Here is a 26,143-nt window from a genome sequence, read left to right as displayed (position 1 = left end):
TTTTAACTTTTTAATTTACTTAATTTGTGGTCATAGGTACCTGTGGATCCGTAAGCAGCAAGTGAATGAGCAGATAGCTGGGCTTTCTAGGAAGCAGGCTTACCGGCCTCATGAGCCCCAATACTGTCGACTTTTCCAGGAACTCCAGCACTACCTCTGTAGTATCGGCCAAGCATCTGTAGTGGAAGACCTCCTCTTCCGCATGCTTCAGGCCCTTCAGGGTACTTCCACTAAGTTTATATCAGCAGTTCAGGGTCTGCTGAAGGAGGAGTCTGTTTGGCAGAGTTCCCAGCAGAACTTCTGCCAGAGGTTGTTGCAGGACTACCCTCTGTACCCTGATGTGGTGGGCCCAGTGCGGGCTGGCATCCTACAGCTTCGTTACGGCATGAGATTGGTGGCCTCCCAAGTGGCCACCTCTCTCACACCTGTACCAGGTCTGGCCAAGATGGTGTCATGCTTGCTGGCCTTTCCCTCTATGTCCCACGGCCTACCATCTCACCTGGACCAGGCAGATTTTCTCTGCTCCAAGGCTTCTATGGACGTTTTGCACTGCCTCACAAGGCTTTTGCCTCAACAGGATGCTGATCATGTGCTCCCAGAGCCCGACACACTGTTTGTCACTGCTCTGCTGTTTGTGCAGTGCCATGCTCTTTCCACAGGAGAATTCAGCCAAGAGGCATGCATTCTCTTTAGACACATCTGTCAGGTCAGAGCTTGAATTTTTGTATTAAACATCTGACTCACTCATTTCAGTTTCAGCTTTCAGTCTTAAATAGCAGCATGAGCCAGCTCTAATTATTAAGCTTTGAAGCTTAATAATCAAGCGCCCTAAAACCTTAAAGGTAGAGAGGAGCTTGATAGCTAAAGACTGTGTCTCTGCTTATACATTTGGTAAATCTAACATTCTGATGATTTTTTTCCCAGTTGCTATTTCTGTATTCTTATGTACTGTTCAGGTAACATGTACTGTAGTGGTAAGAACTGTTTAGATATCAGAGTTAACTAAAACTGTTATGTCATGATGCTTCTCAGACTCTGGTTAATAAGTGGGATGATCAGGAGAGACAGAGGCAAGACCAAGATCAGCTGAAAGCCAGTCTGTACTCTAGCCGCAGTCAGCTACATGGTTCTGGCATCACCGACGATGAGCTGGAAGACAGAGACTTCAGACGACAGTTCCCTGAATTCAACAAGGTACTCCTGTGGAACTGTCTATATTTGTTGTGGGGAACATATTGCAGCAAAGATGACCTTGAGCCCTTGAGTGCTACTGCTGGATTCCCATCTATCCTTGCCTTTGCTGCTACTGATTAATTTGATCAGACGTGTTCAGTCAATCAGCAGCTAGAAAAGCCAACTGACACACCTGATCAAGTGTATTGGAAGGGAGAGTTGAGGCAGACTACTGTGTGTGTAATGAAATACAGTTTTAAATGAAAGTTTAAGAGGCAACCTCAAAATAACAATATAAAATATAAAACAGCAACCTTTACAGTAGAACAATACAACAAAAGATATGGAAACATGGATATAAAGTGATTTATCTCAGAATTTCTGAGAAAAAAAAGAATGAATGTGTTATAGTTCTATTAATGCACTGTACTCTTTGGGAATTATTGAAAAGATAATCCAGGAGTTTGTGTTCCTATTTTTCTTAAGGACTTTGAAGACATTATTTCCAAGCCAAGCCTTGAGGGTACAGCATGCTCAAGGTCGCAGGATGTAGAGGAGAAAACCAAGGAGGAGTCTATGGAAATCATTCTTATATCTTCAGCTTCTATAAATACCCTGGTCAATGTGCATCAGTGTCTGTGTCTGGGATATGCACAGTCACTGTGGTACCAGGGAAAACCACCAATAAATCATCAGAAGGAAGCTATAAAAGCCCTGGTTTCATCCTATCAGATTGTAACACCTATGATATCATGCTTCTACCATTTGATTGGTTGGTTTCTGGTTTTGGTTAATATATAAACATATATTACATATACAGTGTATGCATCAGGCCTAGTGTTAAAAGGCTTTCTGGGTCTTCCTATCAGATGCTGAACTGGACCAGCAGCTCACAGGCAGTGAAATGTTACTCTCTGCCCTCCTCCTAAATGCACTTCAGGGCACAGAAAGTCCCGAGGGTCTAGCTGTCACCTCAGAAGGACCTTATGACTTTTATCAGCATTCCAAGATGAACGAGGCATGTCTGTGTCTTCCTGTTCTGGAGCAGCTAGATGTGGCTGTGAAGAAAAGACTAGAAGACTGGCCAGAACACCCCGCGCTTATGCAGGTTCATTTCGTTTTTTATTGAGGCACACAGAAATCAGACGTCAACAAATGAACTCAAAGTAATATATATGTAATAAAACAATTGCTGACAAAGACACAATTGGTCCAAATATTATAGCAACAAACTAAAATGACACTTGGTACCGACCAATACCAGTGATTTAAAGTAGATGACTGCCCGGTAAGAACTAGTTTCTTTCCAATTCAGAAAGTGCATGCATGCATAATAATTTGTTTGAGGCACTAAAATTAAGCACATCATTAGAATCTGTCATAATCTCTACTTGGGTTGTTTTGCATTTATAAAGACCACAATAGTCATACATACCTAACTGTATAATTCATTCATTACTATACAATATTTTATTGTTTTGCATTTATAAGGACCACGGTAGTCATACATACCTAACTGTATAATTCATTCATTACTATACAATATTTTATTGTTTTGCATTTATAAGGACCAAGGTAGTCATACCTACCCAAGTGCATAATTCAATCATTACTATACAATATTTTATTATTTTGAGAATAACCTCTAGTGTAAAATCAGTAACATGAAGCCCGGCGTTTAGGAAAATTTAAGTTATTTTACTACAAAACCAATAAGCAGTGCTGATGCAAAGTTCAAAAAGTGTAATTCTATGTGTGTAATCTTTCAGCTGGTTGTGGTGATACAGAGGATCTTGGCTTTCAGTCTGGCCTGTCCCCTTGCCAAGTTCCTTAATGGTCTGGAAATAGTGTTGTCTAAAGCACAGGTGAGCACTTTTACCAATACATCTAATGTGCCATCCAAAACCACACTGTACAGAGTTAAAACTAAATCCAATGTAAATGTAAGTTTTAATGTGTGGCTAAATGTATTAAATGCATTGTTATAAATCTTGTTGTTCAGTGGAAAGGTGTTTTATTATGTTCTCTTATGCTGTCTTTAGGATTGGGAGAATACTGCTAGTCGCTCTGTATCTTTGTCGAAGGAGCTGGAACCAGTCACACAGCTCATTATCCAGTGGCGCAAACTAGAGCTCAAGTAAGACACAGGCATTATAACAAGTCTATGTTAGGAAGTCTAGGAAGTACTTAGCTTCTATGGGGTTTAATGGTAGATTTGAATTATATTTATGTATTTTCCTAATCAATATAAACTATACAAGCATCAACAGAATCATGCAGGAGTCTTTAATCTAAATATGTCCTATCATTATTGTATGGCAGATGTTGGTCAAGCAGTCTGGACAACGCAATGAAGCGGCACACAGAGAAATCAACCAAATACTGGTTTTCAATCTACCAGCTGGTAGAGAAGTATCTGGATGAGCAGAGAATGGAGGCTAATACAGGTAGAATGGTTCTAATAAAAACAAATAAATGTTTAATAGCCACGGCCCCCAAATGAAAAGCATGAAAAGAGATGCTTACATAGATAAAATACTTAGAAAGCAGAAAAGACCATTTCGATATGCGGTTATGTAAGCTTGCTGTTGGTAATGCAAAACGTCAACAATTTTTTTTAATGCAATACACTATTTACAATAGTCGCCAAATAATCCTGTTCCTTTTCTCTGTAGGTGAGGAGGTAGAGCAGCTTTCCCTGACCTCAGTGTCTACTACCCTCAAGGCATTCATAGAGGGCTCCACCCTGGGCGAGTTCCATACCCGCCTGGCCATGTTGCTCAGTTTCCATTGTCACCTCTTGCTGGTCCCGTCCCAGCCTGGACAAGGTCAGCTATCACTTCTCACAATACAATAATTGCAAATTTCTCCTAATGCTGTGCGTCTATGCCCCATGTACACTAGAATGTCAAAGTCATCACATGGGCCTATAACAAGTCTTAGGAGGATGACCTTTTCATATTTCAATTATTTTACAGAGTCTTTGTCCAGTCTTCTGTGGAACATGCATCAGTACTACAGTCAGTTCTCTGACTGCGTCCAGACCAAAATTACTCAACTCAGACAGCCCATTGAAAAGGAGCTTAAAGTACATATATTGCTTATTGCCTTTGTCAATGTAGATTTTATTTCTCTGCATGGGTCCATAAGTGTTACTGTAATTAAAACATTTCTTCTCAGGACTTTGTCAAGATCTCCAAATGGAATGATGTCAGTTTCTGGGCCATCAAACAGTCAGTGGAGAAGACACATAGGTAAGATACTGTTTCACATTAATTGTAACTTTAATATTTCTCCGTCAGGCCTTAGTTTTGGACAGATGCTAAACTACATAGTTTTTTGCCCTATGGTAATATCTGGTGCTGTTTTTCCCTTTTAGAACTCTGTTCAAGTTTGTCAAAAAGTTTGAACAAGCTCTAAGTGGTCCAAGTGCTCCAGCTCTGGTGGAACAGGGTTCCATTGCAAATACAGATTGTGTGGACACCAACCAAGAAGAAACACCTCTTCGACAACTTCACCATGCACTTAATAGCATCCTGTCGTGGAATAACACAGATTTACAGGTGAGAAAGGCAATATACATGTACAAATAAGCATAAAATTAAGTAAAATGCATACACTACTCCAACACTCAGAATCATATCGCTGGCACTGCAGGGTTCTCATGACCTTAAGTAATAACCTCATGCTATCAATGAAGGACATGATAAACCTCTGCTTGATGGTTTTTCTATAACAACACCACAGGTAAGCAGTGTACAGGGGGGTATGGAAAGTGAAACACATCCCAGATTTACGGGCCAGCATGTTTGCCTGTGTATATAATTTACGGCAGTGTCTCAAGATGTATTTATCATCTGTAAGATTATTGGTTATATAGTGACCTAGATACTTAATCTCATCATAGTTCTTCACAATAACATCTGACATCATAATGTTGCTTTTAGTGGTATTATACTTGATATCAAAATCCCAGCCATACTGTGAGCAGATCCTCAGTAGCTGCTGAAGACCAGCGCTGCATTGACTAAGGACTACCAAGTCATCTGAGTACATGAGGTGGTTTATAAGAGTGAGAATCAACCCATCCCACATCTTTTTAGCTGCACTTACAAGTTGTCTATATAAATGTTTGAAGAAAGTGGGACAAAAGACACACTTGTGAATCCCAATTACCCACGGAGAATCGGAGATTGCCCATTTCACATGCATTGCCTGATGCACATACTGTACCGGAACTCTAATTTTGTAAAGAAAATTTAGGAACCCCTCTTTTTTGATGCTGTCGGTTGTTCAAGGATGGCTTGACACAAGGAATGCGACAGCTGAAACCCATGTCTTCCATATGTCTGTGCAAAGTGGTTCTTGAAGCACTGACTCCAGCTGCAGTCCACTCTTTGTGAATCTCTCCCAAGTTTTTGAATAGGCTTTGTTTCACAATCATCTCCAGGGTGCGGTTATCCCTATTGCTTGTACACTTTTTTTACCACATATTTTCTTTCCCTTTGCCTCTCTATTAATGTGCTTGGACACAGGTCAGTCAGCCTCTTTTGCAATGACCTTTTGTTTCTTGCCCTTCTTGTGCATGGTGTCAATGTTTGTATTTTGGACAACTGTCAAGTCAGTAGTCTTCCCCATGATTGTGTTGCCTACAGAACTAGTCTGAGAGACTATCAAAAAGGTAAATGATCAAGGTTGGCCATATCCTAATTTATCTTAGTGGAGAATCATCATTTTTTTTGTTTTATAAATTATTAGTAATAAATTACAATTCGATCAATTGTGTCTTACAGGGTGAAGGCCCAGAAGGAGTGGAAGCTTCTTCTCTACAGGAACGTCTGTCTGTTCTGACCAGAAAGATGAGGAGAATAAGCATCAAGCTCCAGAAGAAAGCCCTCATGCCAGAGTTGGTGGAAGACTTGGACGCCTTTACTGGTAAAGGGGGAAAAAAAAAAATCCTGGAGGATCCTACGGTTCAGAGGGACTGACATAATAAACATTCTTGCATATACAATAGAATAGAAATAGTTAATTGATCCCTGAGGGGAAATTACTTTCGTCCCAGATGCTCAATATTAAGAACAGTTAATCATTACGTACAGCTGTTCCTATTGTAAAGTTAAGTATATACTATTATAGGTATCTGTTTCAGCTGATGGTTTTGTTGTAACGGCAATGTCATCTATTTTAACAGCATTCAGTAATAATATATCAGGATAAGAACTACTGCCATAGAATTGCTAATCCTCAAAAAACTGTGTTTTTGTTTTCAGGTGAGGTCATCAAGACCTTGCGGCACCTGCAGAGCCTTGACATTGACAAGTCAGTAGGAAAAGAAAAACAGAAGGCTAATGCAAAGCACATACTGCAGCAGAAACAAAGAGCTCTGTCTGACTTGTTTAAGGTGCTGTCATTAATAGGTGAGTTAAACTTCTTCCCTATGTATGAGCAATAGCTACTTGCTGGCTGTTCACACAGATTAAGCTAGTACAGTAAAATAATTTACATTTTAAATAATAAATAGTTGAATTAGTAATAATAAATAAAAAGTAATTAATTAAGAAATAATCTATTTTTCAATAAATACATATACTGTATACACATTATTTGTATTTATACAGTATGTTAGAAAAGGTCAACTTACCTGTTTGTGTTGGTTACTATCAAGGTCTGTCATACCGTAAAGGCCTCACATGGCAAAGGACAGAGGACCCAGAGGAAACCCTTTGTATTCCACCACTGGAGATATGCATCGCGCTTTCTGCTGTCAACAAGGAGCAGGCTGAGAACACGTAAATAGAATCTGTTCATAAACACAATACTGATGGACAGGTTTCTAAACTTTACCTATGTTGCTATGCTGCTATGTGGTATTTCAGGAAAATACCACATTTTGTGTGTGTGTGTGTGTGTGCGTGTGTGTGCGCGTGCGTGTGTGTGCGCGTGCGTGTGTGTGCGCGTGTGTGCGCGTGCGTGTGTGTGCGCGTGCGCTGTATTTGCGTGCAATATTTATTTATACAGGAAATTTTAACCAGTGGATAAAACTTGACGTTGCAGGTTGTTCACAGAAATGTCAAGAGCCTGGGATGGATGTCAAAAGTACTTCTACCGTTCATGGGCCAGGAAAATAGCTCTGCAGAGTGCTCTACAGCACCCTGCCAAGGTGAGAAAGCAGACTGTGTTACAGTTTGGCATGATGTCTAACTGATTATGAAGCTTGGCATAGTACATGAAACAGAGATTTTTATGAGTAATTTGACCTTTTTGATTGAAGTATGTCTTGTTTTTTGGTTGTAGGACATGGGTCTAAGTAACATTGAGCGCTCAAGAGGTTATATCTGCCACATGTTCAAGCTGCTCCTCAGACAAAGGCATCGACTCACCAAAGTCACTAAGCAGTGGGTCCATCTCAGGTCAGTCAGCTGCACTAGATCATAATAGGGTTGGTGGTTCAATTCTTGGCTTCCTAGGCCTTGTGTGATACGGTACTTTGACACATTCTATTCACCAATCTGCAAATGCAATTCTGTTTAGTTTCTTGGCAAAGTGCTTTAAATTTCACAATTCCAGGTTGAAAAATGCTATACAGTGCTATATGCTGTTGCCAAATGATTTAGTAACACCACCTGGTTTCAGAAAGGCTGAGTTTGATTTACCTCACACAGGTTTGCACCAATTATGTTGGGGATATGCGAGGAGCACAAATTATAATAATTGGATTTATAGCTTCTGGAGATACCAAATATGTTTATAATTTAGTTTTAGATATTTGGTTATTAGCTTAAATATATATAACTATATGACAAATGTCTATAGTTGGGTAAGTGAAACACTTAACTATTATTGATTTAATAATTATTAATGGAATTAATAAGTACTTAATTTACGGGGCACCACCCTTTTACCAGGGACCAATAACCAACATACAAATAATCACAGACAACGAGCAATTAAATTATGAACGCTTTATTAAACAATTCATAATTATAACTCCAGTGTCAACACTATCTTGAATAACTCAGCAAATCACAACTTAAACTTATGGTGTGTTAGCCTGGACGTACTGTATGTGTATGCGCGTTACGTGTGTGTGTGTGTGTGTGTGTGTGTGTGTGTGTGTGTGTGTGTGTGTGTGTGTGTGTGTGTGTGTGTGTGTGTGTGTGTGTGTGTGTGTGTGTGTGTGTGTGTGTGTGTGTGTGTGTGTGAGAAGGAGAGGGAGAGAGAGGCGCAGCTGTGCCATCTCACCACGCCCCCTGGTGGCACAGCTGCGTGCGTGTGCCGGTGAGCCCTTTAAATGGAGCGCGCTCTGGCGCTCACAGGGAAAGAAGCGTGTAAAGGAGTGTGAAGTGGGACTAGCGTGGATAAGGCTTGCGGTCTAATGACAGTCACATGATCGCGGAAATGCGCGGTGATCAGATCGCGTGTTCCGGAAAACAAACAACACAACAATGAAACAATAACTGATCCTCTAAGAGTTCTACTCTGCTCAGACTTAAAGAATGCCACTGCCTTACTGCTAAATCCTGGTGGGAAGAACCGGAGGTGCGTGCGTGTTTGCTTGCACTGTTGCGGTCCGGTCCAGGTGTGTGTGTCGCGGTGATCGTGTCGTGATCAGCTGATGCGGCGGCGAGTGAGGCGGTTAAGCTGGCGGTTTACTGCCGGATGGCTGGAAGTAGATGGGTGATCAGGCCCGTTCTCTGTGACGATGTCCACGTTAGTTCAGCCGCTGGCTGTGGTGGAGGCTTCAGGGGTGCTGGTGCAGAGGGAAGTTCCAGGTGGACCGAGGCGACGGAGAGGACGAAGAGAGCAAAAGTTGCTCAATCCTGATGAGAAGGTCCGTTGTTTCGACGTGGAGAGAACAAGGGACGGGACAAGGGACAGAGAGAACAAGGGACGAGTCTTTGGTCACGGCGGCTTTTATAACCTTGTTTTTGGTCAAGGGTTGGAGTTGGGTGTCTCAGCAGGGGAACCCAGGTATGGTTCCCCAGCCTGGCGCTTGGTTTTGGTGCTCAGATTTGAAATCTCTTTGTTCTCACTCACTACTATCAGAATGAAGACATTACATGCAGGCTGCAGTGCCTCCTTTGTTTGAGAATGTGGGACCTTAATAATAATTCTTCTAATAACAAATTATACAGATGACGTCCCCCAATAATGCAGACCATTTACCATCGAGACAAATTGTCAACTTTTCATCTTTAGTCAGCTGTATACGGTATCATTTCCAACAAAGAAAAATAGATTAAAAAAAACAGATAATGGAAAAAGGAACATTTAATGAGGAACTAAATGTATGAAAGACAAAAGAGGTACTTCCAGTAAAATATTAGTGTCTTGTTTTGAAAATGTGAAGGAGAAATAAGATCTAAGTATCTAAAAGATCTAAAATAAATACACATGCTCTCACTCATAGTGGGCAAAGTGAAAAACAAAGACTAGTTAAACTGTGTGTGTGCGTGTTCGTATACTTGTACTTTCATCTAAGTGAGAACCAAAGAATGTATTTTCCTACCAAAGAGAACATTTTGACAAAGTGCGGAGATTTTTGCCCGGCCTGACAAATTTGAAGACTTGTTTAAGTGTTAAGATGTGATTTTAGGGCTAAGGTTAGATTTGAGTTTGATTAGGATTAGATAAGATTAGAGCAAGGGTTAGACGTCAGCTTTTAGTTGAGATGGTTAGGGTAAGGGGCTAGGAAATGCATTATGTCAACGCAAGTACAAGTGTGTGTGTGGATGGAGCTGCTGTGTGAAGTATTCAGTGGCAGTAACCAAATAATTTGCTTCAGTTGTGCTTTTACAGTAGACATGATCAAACTATTGGGTCATGCAAATTACTGGACATTTTGCGGGGTATCTTTAAGGAAACCAAACAAAGTTACTCAAATATACCCCACTGCAGCATAAATTAGCATAATTAAAATTAACTAATTTTTATTAGTTAAATTAATTAAGTAGCTTCTGTATTATATGTAGTGCACGGTTTCTGTGAAATACACATTTATATGTTCTCTTTATCTTCTTTAGGATGCTGCTAAAGAGCATACAAGACATCAAGGTTTGCCTCCAGAGCCACAGTTCTGGTTGTACCCTTCCACCTCAGGCCCCTCTCCAGAGCTGGGTCAAAAGAGGCCAGGCATTGGCTGCTCAGTGCACTACTGTGCTGCAGCAGCTGGTCTGGCTGGTGCAGTGCTGCCCAGCTGAGTCCCAGCAAAAAGAAGAGAGAACTAGCTGCAAGCAGCACAACCTCAGATGCCTTTCCCCACTGGTAGCACAGCGCCAACCTTCTGGCTGTTTGATGAGAAGAGGAGATGTTGTATGGTGCCAGCTGCAGCAGTGTGTGACTGCGCTTTTGAAGCAGACAGAAAGCCTGAAGGTGAAGCTTGACTCTGTAGTTGATCAGTCCCCTGAAGGTGTACTCCACACATGGTATGGTCAAACCCCCTGCCTAGAGTTTATTTGAAGTTTGATGTATCGCTCCAACAATCCTGATAAAGCTTAATTTCCACAGGAACCATTTTCTAACTTGTTGTTCAGCCTTTGATCAGCTGGGGGCTGTAGCGGCCGAGATGCCAAGCGTGGAGCAGCTCTTCATGCCTGTTGTGTATGACAGCAGTGCAAAAAGTCAGCCAGCCATCACACAGAGCCTCCAGTACATCAGAAGACAGCTGGAGGATCACATCACTGAGTTTACTATGTGGAGGACACAGTTGATGTCCTTTGAACTTCTGCATACCTCTGCAGGTGACCACTACTAATGCACACGGATGGATTGTGTGTGTGTGTGTGTGTGTGTGTGTGTGTGTGTGTGTGTGTGTGTGTGTGTGTGTGTGTGTGTGTGTGTGTGTGTTTGTGTTTGTGTTTGTGTGTGTGTGTGTGTGTGTGTGAAAAAAACCCTCCGCGGGTGGTCTCGGAAATGTTGGAAATCCACTTTCCAAGCTCGGGTCCAGAGGCCAGGGAGCTTGAGGGTTCTGCGCAGTATCCTTGCTGTTCCTAGGACTGCACTTTTCTGGACTGAGATGTCGGATGTTTTTCCAGGCACCACTGTGGCCTTCACCTTCCAAGCCTTTTCCAGTTCTTCTCTGAGCCCTTGGTATTTCTCTAGTTTCTCATGTTCCTTTTTTCTGATGTTGCCATCGCTTGGTATTGCCACATCCACCACCACGGCTTTCCTCTGCTCTTTGTCCACCACCACAATGTCTGGTTGGTTCACCATTACCATTCTGTCTGTCTGAATCTGGAAGTCCCACAGGATCTTGGCTCGCTCGTTCTCTACCACCTTGGAAGGTGTTTCCCACTTTGACCCTGGGGTGCATCCCGTGCAAGGGCTTGTCCACCCATAATGGTTCCTCTTCCAGCATCTCAACCTCTGTTCTCCACTGTCTTAGACATTCACTCAGCACATCATCTGTCGGGGCCTTTTTCTTGATGTACTTATGGATCTTGGATGTTTCATCCTGGATAGTGGCTCTCACGCGCACTAGACCTTGGCCTCCTTCCTTGCGGCTAGCGTACAATTCAATTAAATTTTTTTCAATTTTTTTTATTTATATAGCGCCAAATCACAACAAAGTTATCTCAAGGAACTTTACAAAGTAAGGTTTAAGACCTTACACAACTAAACCCAACAAATCCCACCTACAGCAAGCATTTAATTTGACAGCAACAGTGGAGAGGAAAAACTCCCTCTCTAACGAGGAAGAAACCTCCAGCAGAACCAGGCTGGATGTGGGCGGCCATCTGCCTCAGGCGGTTGGGGTGAGGGGATAGAGAGAGAGAAAAGCACAGCAACAACAACAAGCAACAACAGAGCACAGACAGGACGGTTGGACCAAGGACTGGATACAGGCAGGATGGTTGGATCCGCAGCTGCCCATCACAGACACGAAACTTAGAGTCCAATGATACCTGTAGGTGAGGACAGAGTGGAGGAGAGAGAGAGAGCGGGAGAGAAGCACAATTACTGGAGAGAAAGAGACAAGGTTAGTTTAACATAGAACAACGATGGGAAGTTATTGGACAGAAGAGGTAGAAGGAAACGGAGGAGCTCAGTGTATAAATTAAGTCCCCCAGCAGTCTATGTCGGTTTCAGCTTAACTAAGAGATGGTTCCTGTGACTCAATAGTATCTCTCTCTGATTTTTTGGCCCAACAATAAGAATTTCAGTTTTATCTGAATTTAGTTGAAGGAAGTTTTGGGACATCCAGGATTTGATGTCTTTTAAACAACCCTGAATTTTGACTAGTTGATCTGTTTCTTTGGTTCCAAGGACATATCTAGCTGAGTATCATCTGCGTAACAATGAAAATTAATAGAATTCATTGTATCAAATGCAGCACTAAGATCTAACAGGACAAGGACAGAAACTAGACCATTGTCCGAAGCTAATAGAAGATCATTAGTGACTCTAACCAGAGCTGTTTCTGTGCTATGATGTTTTCTAAATCCTGACTGAAAATCTTCGTACAGGTTATTCCCACTCAGGTGATCAGATAATTGTTTAGCCACGATTTTTCAAGAATCTTGGAAATAAAGAGTAAATTTTAAATGGGCCTATAGTTGACTAGTTCTCCAGGGTCCAGGGTTATTTTTTTTCAATAGAGGTTTGACCACAGCCACCTTAAAAGCCTGTGGTACATAGCCTAAATGTAGAGATTGGTTGATTTGATTTAATATGGATGGGCCGATTAAAGGTAGAATTTATTTGAGTAATCTGGTTGGGATTGGATCTAAAAGACAAGTGGACGACTTGGAAGAGTTGATTATTGATGTTAACTTCATATGAGTTATGGGGAAGAAGCTGTCTAGGTAAGACAGAGGATTTGGTAAATTTAAAGTTGATGGATCTAGACAGTGCTTTCTGTCATTTGGAAGAGGTCGCTGCTGAATGTTTTTTCTAATGGCGATAACTTTATAAGTAAAGTAGTTCATAAAGTCATTGCTGAGATTTAAGGGGATAGTAGACTCAACACAGCTAAGACCCTTAGTCAGCCTGGCTACAGTGCTGAAAAAAAACCTGGGGTTGTTTTTGTTTTCCTCAACTATGGAGGAAAAATATGTTTTTCTAGCAGCACAAAGTGCTTTTTTATATTTTATTAGACTGTCCTTCCATGCAATGCAGTTTACATTTATTTTATTGGAACGCCACTGTCTTTCTAGTTGTCTGGTCCTTTGCTTTAGGCTGCGGATCTCTGAGTTATACCACAGAGCTAACCTCCTCTGATTCACCGTCTATAGGGTCTCAGGGTGAACAGCAGTGGGGACAGTGCATCTCCTTGGTATATGCCACATTTGATGGATACTTGAGGTCAATGGGAAGCCACTTGCCCAAGGGTGGTTCTCCACAACCTCATCGCGTCTGCAATGAAGACCCTTTGAGTTCTATTGATGGTGTACAGCTCCAAGCATTCAGTGATCCATGTGTGTGGCATTGAAACATAGGCTTTCTTGTAGTCGATCCAGGCTGTGCACAGATTGGTGTGTCGCACTCTGCAGTCTTGGGCGACTGTTCTGTCAACCAGGAGTTGGTGTTTGGCTCCTCTGGTATCCTTACCAATGCCCTTCTGTGCTTCGCTCATGTATTGTATTCGCTCATGTATTGACTCTGTCTGTCTGTCTGTCTGTCTGTCTGTCTGTCTGTCTGTCTGTCTAATTGTATTTTTATTATAATTTTTTTTACAATATAGTATAAATAAGTATAAGTAATCAGTAAGTTTTTCACTTAAGTAAATAAACCTTTAAGTATAAAGTATATTTACGATTTCTACATTCTTTTCTGGTTGTTAATTAGGTCACCAGTCTTCCTTTTGTACTGAATTCACTTCCGAGGTTGATGCAAACATCAACACCATGCTGTGTGCTGTCCAGACACTTGTGAAGAGGAAAGAGCAACAAAACGTTCATCAAGGAGGTGTTAAAAGAGGTGAGATCGATGCAGTGGGGACCTTTATTTGCTAGGACTGTTGGATACGCTGTAAAAGGAATTTTAATCCTTGTTTAGATAATATATTAACTGGGCGACTTATTTGGTACATTAGGTGTCTTTTTCAACCTTATACAAAAACTCAGTAATGGCAGTGTGTTGAATTAAATTAAACTGTACACTTCCTAATAGTTAGAGTGAAACTAATAAAGGTAGCTTTAGTTTTGTTAATAGACCTGCTTTGGAGCTTCAGACTTTTAAATTCCTCCTTAAATGCTGGATAAATTCACTGATGCAGGTCTTGTATTCCTATTGCTGAAAGTGATTCAACCATCACTTTTCTAGGCAACGCAAGCAGAAATTATAGTTGGTAAAAGTAGATGACAAATATTTTTTAAATTAAAACTGGCATTGGAACCACTAATACATGGGAGTGTTTCTGACCAATACTTATGTCACTTTTAGTTTGTCCTCAAAATTAGAGATATATAAATGCAGCATCCTTTCTCCCCAGCTTGTTGACAGAATGGACACTTAAACTGAGCCTGGTTGTACTGCATGTTTCTTGACATGCAGAAAAAATGAGTTTAAAGGATATAAAATTGCTTTTTTTAATTTATGAATTTAATGAAATACAAATAAAAATATAGAATTTGTTTAAATATTGATGTTTTGATTTTCCATTAAAAAGGTGTGCTTTCGTTGAGTTTTCTATATACTGTAGTCTGTGTGCACGGCCTTAAACCTTACCCTTTGGATGGCTTATAGCAAAAACAGCTCAAATTTACAAAAAAAGTAGTCTCAAGCCACTTCAATGACTTGCTAACAATATACTATTTGATATTTCAGATGGTGCTGAGGAGAATGAAGAGTCAATGGAGGACCTGCTGAAGCCTGGTCATTTGTCTCTTCTGGAAGAGCAGCTGGAAGTTGAGTTGGCAGCTCTGAGTGTGGGGGATGTTGGTTCTAAGCTTCAGACGCTGCTGAGGTCCTTGGGGACACACAGAGATATATGTCAGCCACCACACCTTCAGGTATAGATAACACTTAGTGCATATGTTATTCATTGGCACATATATATATATATATATATATATATATATATATATATATATATATATATATATATATATATATATATATATATTTTCCTTCCGCCTCTCGAGGAGTGCAGACGTGTTTTCTCTCTGCTCCCACTCTGCTTTTGCTTGCAGTGTCCTTGTCTTGTCTTTTTCTGAGCACCCTGATCTGCTATTCTGGAATTACATTTTTGAACATGGAGCTAATCAACTGGTCACTCAGCGCATTGGACAAAATGTTTTCACAAAGGAAAGAATCTCCGGGAGAACCACTCTGCCCCTTGGGGACTTTTGCCTCCGGCTACGTGCGGGACGCGTGGGATTCCTGGTGCCCCCTGTGTCTGGAGCCTCTGTCCATCGAGGATGCAGAGGATCTATTCATATTTTTGGACTTTGATAACAGGGCTACTCATGATTGGCTTTGGTGGTGCCCTGCTTTATCGGAAGTTTGGAAATATTGGAAAATCTGTGGCCGGCTCATTGGTGTGTCCACCGGCCGTGGAGCTACAAACGCGGACGGGGGCCATGGTTACTCGGCTGACGGAATAACACCAGAGGATTGCCCGGATTGAAGGACTGATCTGTAACATCTCAGCTCATTCGGATGCCCGGATTACGGGACTGACTAATAGAATCTCAGCCCGTTCAGAGGAAGACAAGAGACTGAGGGATAACATCTGCAGACACACACTTGGTGAATATGGTGACAGCCTTGTCTGACAGGCTTGAGGAGATGTCACGGGTGACCCATGGTCCCACAAGAGGCGAAGAAGCCCTGAGTTCTGACCGATTGGAGTATTGATCTAGACAAATTAGTCATGGATTGTTAAATGTATTAGATTTGGCTGTGTATTACTCTGTCCCTTCTCCCTTGAGGGTTCTGCGCTTCTGCGCACACCTTCCAAGCCTTCTCCAGTTCTTCTCTGAGCCCTTGGTATTTCTCTAGTTTCTCATGTTCCTTTTTCCGGATGTTGCCATCACTTGGTAGTGCATCTCCTCGGTATATGCCACATTTGATGGATACTTGGGCAGAGTGGCTACCCATTGGCTTGAAGGGTGGTTCTCCACAACCTCATTGAGTTTGCAATGAAGGCCCTTTAAATTTTATTAATGTTGTACAGCTCCGAGTATTTAGTGATCCATGTGTGTGGCATTGAGTCACAGGCTTTCTTATAGTCGATCCAGGCTGTGCACAGGTTGGTGTGTCGCACTCTGCAGTCTTGGGCGACTGTTCTGTCAACCAGGAGTTGGTGTTTGGCTCCTCTGGTATCCTTACCAATGCCCTTCTGTGCTTCGCTCATGTATTGACCCATGTGCCCACTTATCTTAGCTGCGATGATGCCTGACATGAGCTTCCATGTTGTGGAGAGACAGGTTATTGGCCAGTAGTTGGATGGGACAGTACCCTTTGAGAAATCCTTCATTATCAGGATCGTTCGCCCTTCGGTTAGCCATTCAGGGTGAGTCCCATCCCTTAGCAGCTGGTTCATTTGTGCTGCCAGGCGCTCATGGACTGCAGTGAGCTTCTTTAGCCGGTAGGCGTGGATCATGTCAGGGCCGGGTGCTGTCCAGTTTTTCATACCTGAGACTCTTTGTTGGATGTCTGCCACTGTGATAGTCACTGGGTTCTGTTCAGGGAGGTTGCTGTGATCTTCCCTCAGATCCACCAGCCCTTGTGCATCACTGTTGTGTGATGCCTCCCTTTCCCATATACCTTTCCAGTACTGTTCAGTTTCCAGCCTTGGTGGGTCTGCTCTGTTGTTATTACCCTGCCATTAAGAGTACACTTTCGCAGGTTGTGTTGCGAACAGCCGGTTTATTCGTCTGGCTTCGTTGTCTCTGGTGTATCTCTTTAGGTGGCAAGCCAAGGCTTGTAGCCTTTTCTTGGCAGTTTCGAGTGCTTCAGGCATGGGCATCTGGCTGTACCTCTTGGGAATCGCTCTTTTTATTGCATCCCTCTGGGCCTCTGTCATTTGGCTCACTTCCCTCCGAGCTGCCTTGATTTTTGCCTCCAACCTTCGTTTCCATGGTGGGTATTGTTTCTCATGACTCCCATGGTTGCTCTTATAGCCAAGCACCTCTAGGATCACTGATGCTGAAGCATATATCAGCTCATTGGTTTCCGTGATTGTTGTGGTAGGGATCGCTCTCAATGCTGCATTCACATCTTCCATGAGACTTTCTGATGGTATTTCACTTAGCCGTTGTAGTTGGCTTCGGGGTTACCTGTTCAATCTCGCCATGATCTTATCTTTCAGGTCAGTCGCTGCCTCGCTCAGCGTATCTGTGCTCATTGGGGCTTTGTACCCAATTTGCGGTTGGGGAGATGGTGAAACCTCCCCTCTGACCTGGCGTCCTGGCTCCCCCTTGCCGTAGCATTTGTGTTGTACCTCGGCAATCTCAAGTTGTGATAGTAGTTGCCGTTTGTAGATGTTGGAACACTGAGCTAGTTGCTTCGCCGTCAGTCTTGAATGTGGGTTTCTCTGTTCACATTCACCGCACATTCTTTGCATGTAACCCCTCTCACTAGGGTTACTTGAGTAGTAGCATTCCAACAGAGCCTTGTTCTCGCATCTTAGCCATTTCTTTCTTGTTCCAGTAGCCCACTTCTCGTCAAGGTGCTCTGGTTCCCCAACACCTGACGCAGACCTTGTTAGACCGGGCGACGTTTGAGCTGGTATCTCATGTGGTTCATTGATTCTCATTATTATAAGGTAGGCGGTAGCTTGATATACACATATGACACATATACGTGTGTGCTTGTGTGCGTGTGTACATGTGTAGGTGTACGCCCTGCCAGTGATCAGATACCCTGCGGGAATAATAAAGTGGCCAAAGGAAGAGATACAGACCACAGATGTTAAGACACGAAAGCTCCTCACCATGCATGGAGGGTTCCACCCCAAATCCAGCACCCTGAGACAGTATGCTAGCCGCAAGGAAGGAGGCCGAGGACTTGTGAGTGTGAGAGCCAATATCCAGGATGAAACATCCAAGATCCATTAGTACATCAAGGATAAGGCCCCGACAGATGACGTGCTGAGTGAATGTCTCAGGCAGTGGAGAACAGAGGATGAGATGCTGGAAGAGGGACCCTCATGGGAGGACAAGCCCTTACACGGGATGTGCAAAGAGGCCCCTGAGACGGTCCAGCACATAACTGCAGGGTGTAAGATGCTGGCAGGGAAAGCATACATGGAACGCCATAACCAAGTGGCTGGCATAGTATACAGGAACATCTGCGCGGAGTATGGACTGGAAACCCCAAGATCAAAATGGGAAACACCTCCCAAGGTTGTAGAGAACGAGCGAGCCAAGATCCTGTGGGACTTCCAGATACAGATAGACAATGGTAATGTCGAACCAACCAGACATTGTGGTGGTGGACAAAGCAGAGGAAAGCCGTGGTGGTGGATGTGGCAATACCAAGCGATGGCAACATCAGGAAGAAGGAACATGAGAAACTAGACAAATACCATTGGCTCAGAGAAGAACTGGAGAAGGCTTGGAAGGTGAAGGCCACAGTGGTGCCTGTGGTGATTGGCACAATGGAGGCAGTGAGCCCCAAACTGGAGGAGTGGCTACAACAGATCCCTGGAAAAACATCCGACATCTCAGTCCAGAAAAGTGCAGTCCTAGGAACAGCAAGGATACTGCGCAGAACCCTCAAGCTCCCTGGCCTCTGGTAGAGGACCCGAGCTTAGAAAGTGAATGATTATATGATAATGTCATTTTTCGTTCTGTTCGTTTTTGGAAGATGTATGCATCAGTCCATGTTACCTTCGGTAAATATATATTCTTCTGGTCCACAGGAGGTGAACAAGGCATGCAAGATTTTGGCACGACTAGAGCCACTTTTGAGGATTTACTCTGACCTAGTGCGTTTCTACCTGGTTGTGTCACTAGGAACACACAGAAGTACTGGCAAATTATTGTCTGTACTGGCCAACATATTTGCTGAGCTTGCTCAAAAGGTACAACAAATTCTATTTATACTGGTTAAAACGTGTACAAACTTAAATCAGTGAAAAAACTTCTTTTCACCTCCACAGGGTTTCTGCCTACCACAGGAGCTCATGTCAGGTGATGGAGAAGGTGCCACAGAGTTTCACAACTATGAGGGTGGTGGTATAGGAGAAGGAGAGGGCGCCAAAGATGTCAGTGACAAGATTGAAAATGAAGATCAGGTGACTAAAGGATGTCATTTTGTTTTGGTTCGTCTGTCTGTCCTTTTCAGTCACTTAGTTGTAGGAGCTGCAGTCTGCGTCTAAGTTTAAAATTCCACCCCTTACCCTATACGTTTCCTCTAGCTTCAGTAAAAAATCCTAAAGCATTCTAGGCCTCCTCAGGAAAAAATGTTTTTTTTTCAGTGTTCTGGGTTTACCTCTGGGTCTCCTCCTAGGAACGCCTCTGCAGGGGGGGTGGTAAATTTAAAGCTCAGAGTTCAGTGCTACCACCAAAGTACTTGAACTTTGAACCACACTAGTGCATACTTATAGTTCTCCTGAAACTCTGCCAAAGTACAATATGTTCTAGGAATACCACCTGATATTGTAAAAGTGTGTCATCCGAAACTGTCCCACAACATCTAGAGACTTTAGGTACTAAGGATATATTTTGTCCACTGGTGCCTTGCCACCAAATTGTGAACTACCTTGGTGACCTTAGCTTTGAATGAAATCCAAATCCAATTCCCCTGCTTCAATAAAAAGCATGGCAGTGGAACTGACAAGGCCATTAAAGCATTCTTTTTACACAAGGCTTAACACTAGAACTACTGGGTTTTCTAAATATACCCATTCCCACTAGAAGGTGGTCAAATGATCTGCTCAGCTAGCTGAGACCCTGAATCATCTGTGAACAGCTGCTTTTGTTACGTAAAGAGGGCCATCACTGATGCACTCTAGGTGGTGGGTTGCGTGGGCTCGCTGACCCTGCTCCTGCCTGCAAGGCTGCACAGTTCCCATGAGTCTATGAGTGACATCCACTGTTACAATGTTCCACCGCTATGTGCTTGAATTTACAACGTGAAAGGATGAGTGTCATTGTTGCGGTCTCACCAAAGGAAGCAATAAGAGACATCAATAATACAATAAGACAGTTTCAGATCCTTCTCAAATGTGGCGAAACTTTGTTTATTTACAAAAAAAACTAGTTCAAATATTGTTTGCACTGTAACGTCACCAAAAATTACAGAAAAGATGACAGTACACTCATCAAGTTTTAACAAATGTGCAATACAAAATATAAACAGAAAACGCTTGAAAGCGTTTCCGTTTTATATTCCGTTTATTTCGTTATTACACCTTTCACCTGTACCACATCAAGTCATTGCAGAGCTACAGCCATGTTCCCAAGAGGTGAAAGCAGTAATAACGAAATAAACGGAGTATAAAACGGAAACGCTTTCAAGCGTTTTCTGTTCACCCAAACTAGATGGGTGTACAGTCATCTTTTCAGTAATTTTTAGCATTTGCATGTTGTTGTATATGAATAACGAAATTACGTTTGAAAAAACTGTGAAGAGTTCCGTGTCTACATGAGAGCGTGCAGAACATCGTCCGCCTATGACCCCCCGCCCGAAAGCGGCTGGTGAAACATGGCTGTAGCTCTGCAATGACTTATTATGTGGTACAGGTGAAAGGGGAAATAACGAAATAAATGGAATATAAAACCGAAACGCTTTCAAGCGTTTTTTGGTTCATAATATATTTTTAATTGCAAATTTGTTAAAACTAGATGGGTGAGCGGTGTACTGTCGTCTTTTCTGCAATTTTAAGTAACGTTACAGTGAAATAATGTGTTAACTTTATTTAGTTTTTTTGTAAATAAGCAAAGCAGCAAAACTGTCTTATTGTATTGTTGATGTTTTTCATTCTTCCTTCGGTGAGACCGCAACAATGACACTCGTCCTTTCACGTTGTAAATCCAAGCACATAGCGGTGGAACATTGTAGCAGTGGATGTCACTCATAGACTCATAGCAACATGAGTAGGAACCCTGCTCTGCCTTGCAGGCAGCAGCAGGGTCAGCAAGCCCATGCGTCCCACCCCACATAGTGCGTCAGTGATGGCCCTCTTTACTTAACAAAAGCGGCTCTTGGCAGGGTGCCAGCTGGAGCGTGCCGGACAAATGAACACCCAGCCATTGGTAGGGGTATATGTAAAGGTGTACGTCCTTTAGTAGTTCTAGTGTTAATACTTCTGCTTCTTCACTTTAAAATTAATGTATGTAGTCAGTGTCCACCAGGGCTAAGGCTACAACTACAGACAGCAGCATCAACAGTGTCTGTGTGACATGACTAAGAGTTTCCAGCCTTCATTCCAGATCTAGTTATTTCGATTGTGCAGACCCACAAGCCTCATGAATCTGTCTAGCTTTATCGCTAGGAGGCCCACCAGTTGGGCCAGCTATCTACCTCTGTTCTAGAGTCCCGGTGAAACTGAATGTGCAGGGAAATTTACTTTTTTTTGTAAAGTTAAATCTGTTTATTGTGCAGCCAAAAGAGATAAATAGTAAAAAGCATAATTAAATTTGACAAGGACAAAGTGCAGACAATCAGATCAGAATCAGCTTCAATGGCCAAGTTTGCACAGGACTTTAAGGAATTATATGTTGTCTGACTCTGTCTTTGTTCCCTCTTGTGACAAAAAATAAAAATTATTTACAATTTTAATTATAGTCTTTTACAAAAATGAACAAATAAAGAATATGAATTTGCTGTGTCACAATCAACAGTGATTATTGCATGTTTATGTTTGTGTCTGTGAAGAGATTGAGTCATTGTATTGTGTGACTGGTAGAGTTCAGCTCAGAAACAGCCTGGGGGAAGAAGCTGGCTCTGTGTCTGGTGGTTCTGGTGACTATGGCTCTGTGACGCCTGCCAGAGGGGAGGAGTTTAAACAGTTTATGTGCGGGGTGTGGGGTCAGCAGTGATGCTGACAGCCCGTTTTTTGCAGTCTGTGTTTGTCCTGCTTGGTGGCTGAACCAAACCACACAGTGATGGAGGAGCAGAGAGCAGACTGGATAATGGCCATGTAGAAGATGGTCAGCAGCTGCTGGGCCTTTTTGCGGACAGTGTCTATGTGGGGGGCCCACTTCAAGTTGTGTGAGATTGTTGTTGTTGTGGATGGTGAGGGGAAGGAAGGGGGGAACAGCGGTACTTCCTGAAGTCCACTGTCATCTCCACAGTCTTGAACATGTTGAGCTCTAGCTAGTTCTGACTGCACCACTGGATCAGCTGTTTCACCTCCTGTATCCAGACTCATCACCGTCCTGAATGAGCTCAATGACAGTCGTGTGGTTTGCATACTTCATGAGTTTCACAGACGGGTTCCTTGAGGTGCAGTCATTGGTATAGATGGAGTAGAACAGTGGGTAGAGGACACATCCCTGCAGTGCGCCAGTGCTGATGGTGCCAGATGTGATGCTGCCCAACCTCACCTGCTGCCTCCTGTCAGTCAGGAAGCTCCTGATCCGCTGGCACGTGGGATTGGGGACGGTGAGCTGGGTCAGTTTGTGGTGGAGTATTCAAGGGGTGACGGTATTGAAGGCTGAGCTGAGGTCCACGAACAGGATCCTGCAGGGGGTTCCAACAGATTGTCACCTCATTGCTTTGTGATAAACCAAGTAATGTAAATAATAATGCTCACAAATGCTACAAATGGACCTGATTGTGTGGAAGATTGTTGACCATATTTTTTTTCCTATATTCTTGTACAAGGTGGAAGACACTTTTCATGAAGGTCAGGAGAAGGAAGAACAACCAGACAAAGGCAATATTAACGCAGAAGACAATGCTGTTGAAATGTCAGAGGATTTTGATGGCCAGATGCATGAGGGATTTAATAATCAACCAGGTAATGTTGCCAGTTCATTTCCAGCATTTCATATCCCTGGTCAATTCAGAGTGCTACACATTATTCAGCTGGCTATTTGTTTACCATTTTGGTCATGTGATGTGACACTCTCATTGACTGTTTAGTATGACATTACTTTCTTTAAAACATTTTCTCTTGTAGACTCACTAGCTTTTTCTGCACAGCAAGCAAGGTCTGTTGTTTTGCAAACCAGATGTTCTTCGATTTATATGAATGTAGGGCGCTTGTATGCACACATAGAGTGTATCGTCTTTTGCTAATTAGTTTCATAATTTCCCAGTTCAGTCCATTCAGAATTCTTCACTATGTCAATGTAGACTAGGGTCTTTAGGGTAACAGCCCCTCCTTAGGCTTGGTCCAAACACCATTCAAAAGTGAACCTCATATACATTGCTACCTGAGTCTAGGTTTGACACATGCCATTACCATTACTGTTACCAGGACAACGAAAAGGAGGAAAGAGGAGCAGCTTTTAGTTGCACATTGTGTATTTTCATTAGCTATTTCAGGTTGAGGTAGTAGTGTTTTATAATGCCAAAATGCCTATTACATGAAAATGTCTGTATCATTATGAAAATTGTCAGTGGTTTTAAAAAATATTTTTGGTAATATTTGATAAATAAGGTTTTGCTGTTGCTGTTTCATGCAGATGAAGAAGAATTGGATGAGGAGCAACTGGACAAAAAGATGGGTGACCTGGAGAAAGGCCGAACAGACACACTGGATGAGAGAATGTGGGGAGATGAGGATGAGGATGAGGATGAAGAAAGTGACAAGGAGGATGAAACTGGTCAGGGAATGAACCAGGTACAGGAAATAATATGACTATTCATGAAGCAAATATATTGAAAACATACTTAAGTAAATATAGGTTTGAAGCAAAATGTTAGCTAACAGTGTTACACACGGTCAAAAAAATGAAAAGTAAGTGGCTTTGTTTTGTTCTGTGCATTCTCTTAGGGTGAAAGCCAGCTGGTTGCCAAAGATGACAACTTGGATGTTGCAGATTCCAATAAAGAGAACAAAAAACACACAGACAAAGATGAACCTATAGATAATAATGAGAAAGAAAAGATACATGAGCAAGGAGATGAGGTATTTTATTAACCGTGAATGAGGTTTACAAATGCTATCCCTCAGCATGTGATATTTTGTTTGTTTTATATTTTTTTACTTTTTTTTTATTCAGCACTTGTAAGAAGTGTTTAAGCATTCACTCATGTTTAGGCTTTGATCTACACCTCTTTTCATTCCCAGAGAGATTTTAATGAAAATGAAGTAGACCCCTACCATGGTCAGCAAAACAAAAATCTTGAGCCTGAGGCCATGGATCTGCCTGAAGAACTAAACCTGGACACGAATGAGATAGAGAGCGAGGATGACGGTGATGGTGAGAGAGCATTGTTATAATGTAGAAAATATATGAAATGTAGACACATTTAAAACTATTACAAAATAGGTTCAGGTTTGAAGATTAGGACAGGATGATGTTTCCCAGTATCTCTTCTTTTATCAACTCTTTAGCATTCAGAAACTGGGAAGTCTACCTGCTACAGTTTTTAAATAGGAATGTTCCTGTCAAACTTTCTTGTGCATGGGAAGTACTTTGTAATTCTCTGGTCTATCTCATTTATACATCATCTATCTATCATGCATTTGCAGTATGTTCCCATATGAAGTAGCTTTGATATGATTTCCACTGTTCATCATTTGAACTGTAATGTAATTACTTTTGAAGATTCTAAGTCATCTAGGATATATTTTTTGAAGGTTTAGTCACGGCAACTAAACATCTTTCTTTTAGTGAAGCGTATCATATGTAGAAGAAAAGCGTATCAAGTGTAGAAGACATACAGTTGCCATAACTCAACAAAATCGAATGTGTGACAGTTAATTCGATCATTTAATTCGATCGTGAACAGCAGCTCACTTGGCTGTAGTAATATAATGGTGACGACTAGCAAAACTAAAATTAAATAAAGTACCATAGTTAAAAATAAAAGCCAACTGATTCTTAATCTGATACTGGTAAAAAAGACCATATACCCTTATTTACAACAATGTTTCCCATGTTCATGCCCAAGAGAAAAGAAATGGCCCTCCCCTCAAAATTAACCAAAAACAGAGCAGTTTATTTATATATTTGCTTTACATCATGTCTTTGGGTTTTGACTTGTGTCTTTGATTGTGGTTTTACACTGTATATTACATTAATGCATTTGCTTTTCTTCTTTGCAATATATTGCCCTCCCTTTTGAATGGCTTTGTATATGATGTGTGTTTTCACTGTAGTCCTATTGCGTATTTCTCACGTTAGATGAGAACCCCTTTAGCAATCAGGAGGAAGCCATGGACCTGGAGCAGGATAATAGAAAGAATGGGGAGGAGGAACTGGAAATAGATGACATGCAGGAGAACCAAAATGAACAATTAAAAGAGGAAAATGATCAGGGCTCTAATAGTGAAGGAGATGAGCAAGAAGCGGAGAAAGCAGAGGCAGCTCAAGAGTTGACAAAGAATGATGATAAAAAAGAAGAGGAAGAGAGAGGACAGGAAGCAGGAGAATACAAAGATCTGTCTGATTCAATTGACAAAGGAGACAAGCCAAAGGTACGTAAACAAACAACTTTTTACACTGGGTGATGGAGGCTTATGAATTTTAACAAGCTTTCTCATACTCAGGATGAAAAGAAGGAAGTTGACAGTCAGGATGAAAAGCAGCCAGAGTCCACTGACAGAAGTGAACACAACACAGACGGGCAAACTGGAGAAAAGAACATCCAGAGTGATACAGCAGTAGAGCTGGCAGGAGAGGCACTGGAGAAGGACCAAGCCAAAGAGGTACACTTATCCTATCCTATCCGTAAAGTACTAAAATTAGGCTATGACTTTATTGGTCCCACAATGGGGAAATTCCTGTGTTTTCAGCAGCAATTTGACAGGAGAAAGAAGGTAAACAATTGATTCAAGATTCAAAAAACTTTAATTATTTTGCACGCTTTGATTGCTGTCACAGTCGGGGGTACACACAGGAAGGTAGGGAGACTAAAAAAGGAATGCTAACACATCTACACACACTCACATTGAATT

General features: G+C 42.0%; 1 protein-coding gene across 1 annotated transcript in view; it reads left to right on the top strand.

Annotated features, from left to right (window-relative positions):
- The window catches only part of mdn1 (midasin AAA ATPase 1), a 93,712-nt gene that overhangs the window by 48,482 nt on the left and 19,087 nt on the right, over window positions 1-26,143 (top strand). The window contains exons 63-90 of the mRNA XM_029141553.3: window positions 37-706; window positions 1,033-1,194; window positions 1,660-1,945; window positions 2,043-2,281; window positions 2,943-3,038; window positions 3,216-3,310; window positions 3,496-3,620; window positions 3,849-4,001; window positions 4,152-4,261; window positions 4,354-4,427; window positions 4,553-4,736; window positions 5,967-6,108; window positions 6,447-6,593; window positions 6,842-6,965; window positions 7,231-7,336; window positions 7,471-7,586; window positions 10,200-10,601; window positions 10,684-10,916; window positions 13,963-14,094; window positions 14,944-15,128; window positions 18,986-19,147; window positions 19,226-19,360; window positions 22,897-23,032; window positions 23,703-23,860; window positions 24,014-24,148; window positions 24,311-24,443; window positions 25,371-25,663; window positions 25,736-25,894. Coding sequence (XP_028997386.1) covers window positions 37-706; window positions 1,033-1,194; window positions 1,660-1,945; window positions 2,043-2,281; window positions 2,943-3,038; window positions 3,216-3,310; window positions 3,496-3,620; window positions 3,849-4,001; window positions 4,152-4,261; window positions 4,354-4,427; window positions 4,553-4,736; window positions 5,967-6,108; window positions 6,447-6,593; window positions 6,842-6,965; window positions 7,231-7,336; window positions 7,471-7,586; window positions 10,200-10,601; window positions 10,684-10,916; window positions 13,963-14,094; window positions 14,944-15,128; window positions 18,986-19,147; window positions 19,226-19,360; window positions 22,897-23,032; window positions 23,703-23,860; window positions 24,014-24,148; window positions 24,311-24,443; window positions 25,371-25,663; window positions 25,736-25,894 — 5,092 coding nt within the window. The remainder of the gene's footprint in view (window positions 1-36; window positions 707-1,032; window positions 1,195-1,659; window positions 1,946-2,042; window positions 2,282-2,942; window positions 3,039-3,215; window positions 3,311-3,495; window positions 3,621-3,848; window positions 4,002-4,151; window positions 4,262-4,353; window positions 4,428-4,552; window positions 4,737-5,966; window positions 6,109-6,446; window positions 6,594-6,841; window positions 6,966-7,230; window positions 7,337-7,470; window positions 7,587-10,199; window positions 10,602-10,683; window positions 10,917-13,962; window positions 14,095-14,943; window positions 15,129-18,985; window positions 19,148-19,225; window positions 19,361-22,896; window positions 23,033-23,702; window positions 23,861-24,013; window positions 24,149-24,310; window positions 24,444-25,370; window positions 25,664-25,735; window positions 25,895-26,143) is intronic.

This window comes from Betta splendens, chromosome 24 (assembly GCF_900634795.4).
Source record: "Betta splendens chromosome 24, fBetSpl5.4, whole genome shotgun sequence".
NCBI classification, from domain to species: domain Eukaryota; kingdom Metazoa; phylum Chordata; class Actinopteri; order Anabantiformes; family Osphronemidae; genus Betta; species Betta splendens.
This window is presented reverse-complemented; position numbering and strand designations above follow the sequence as displayed.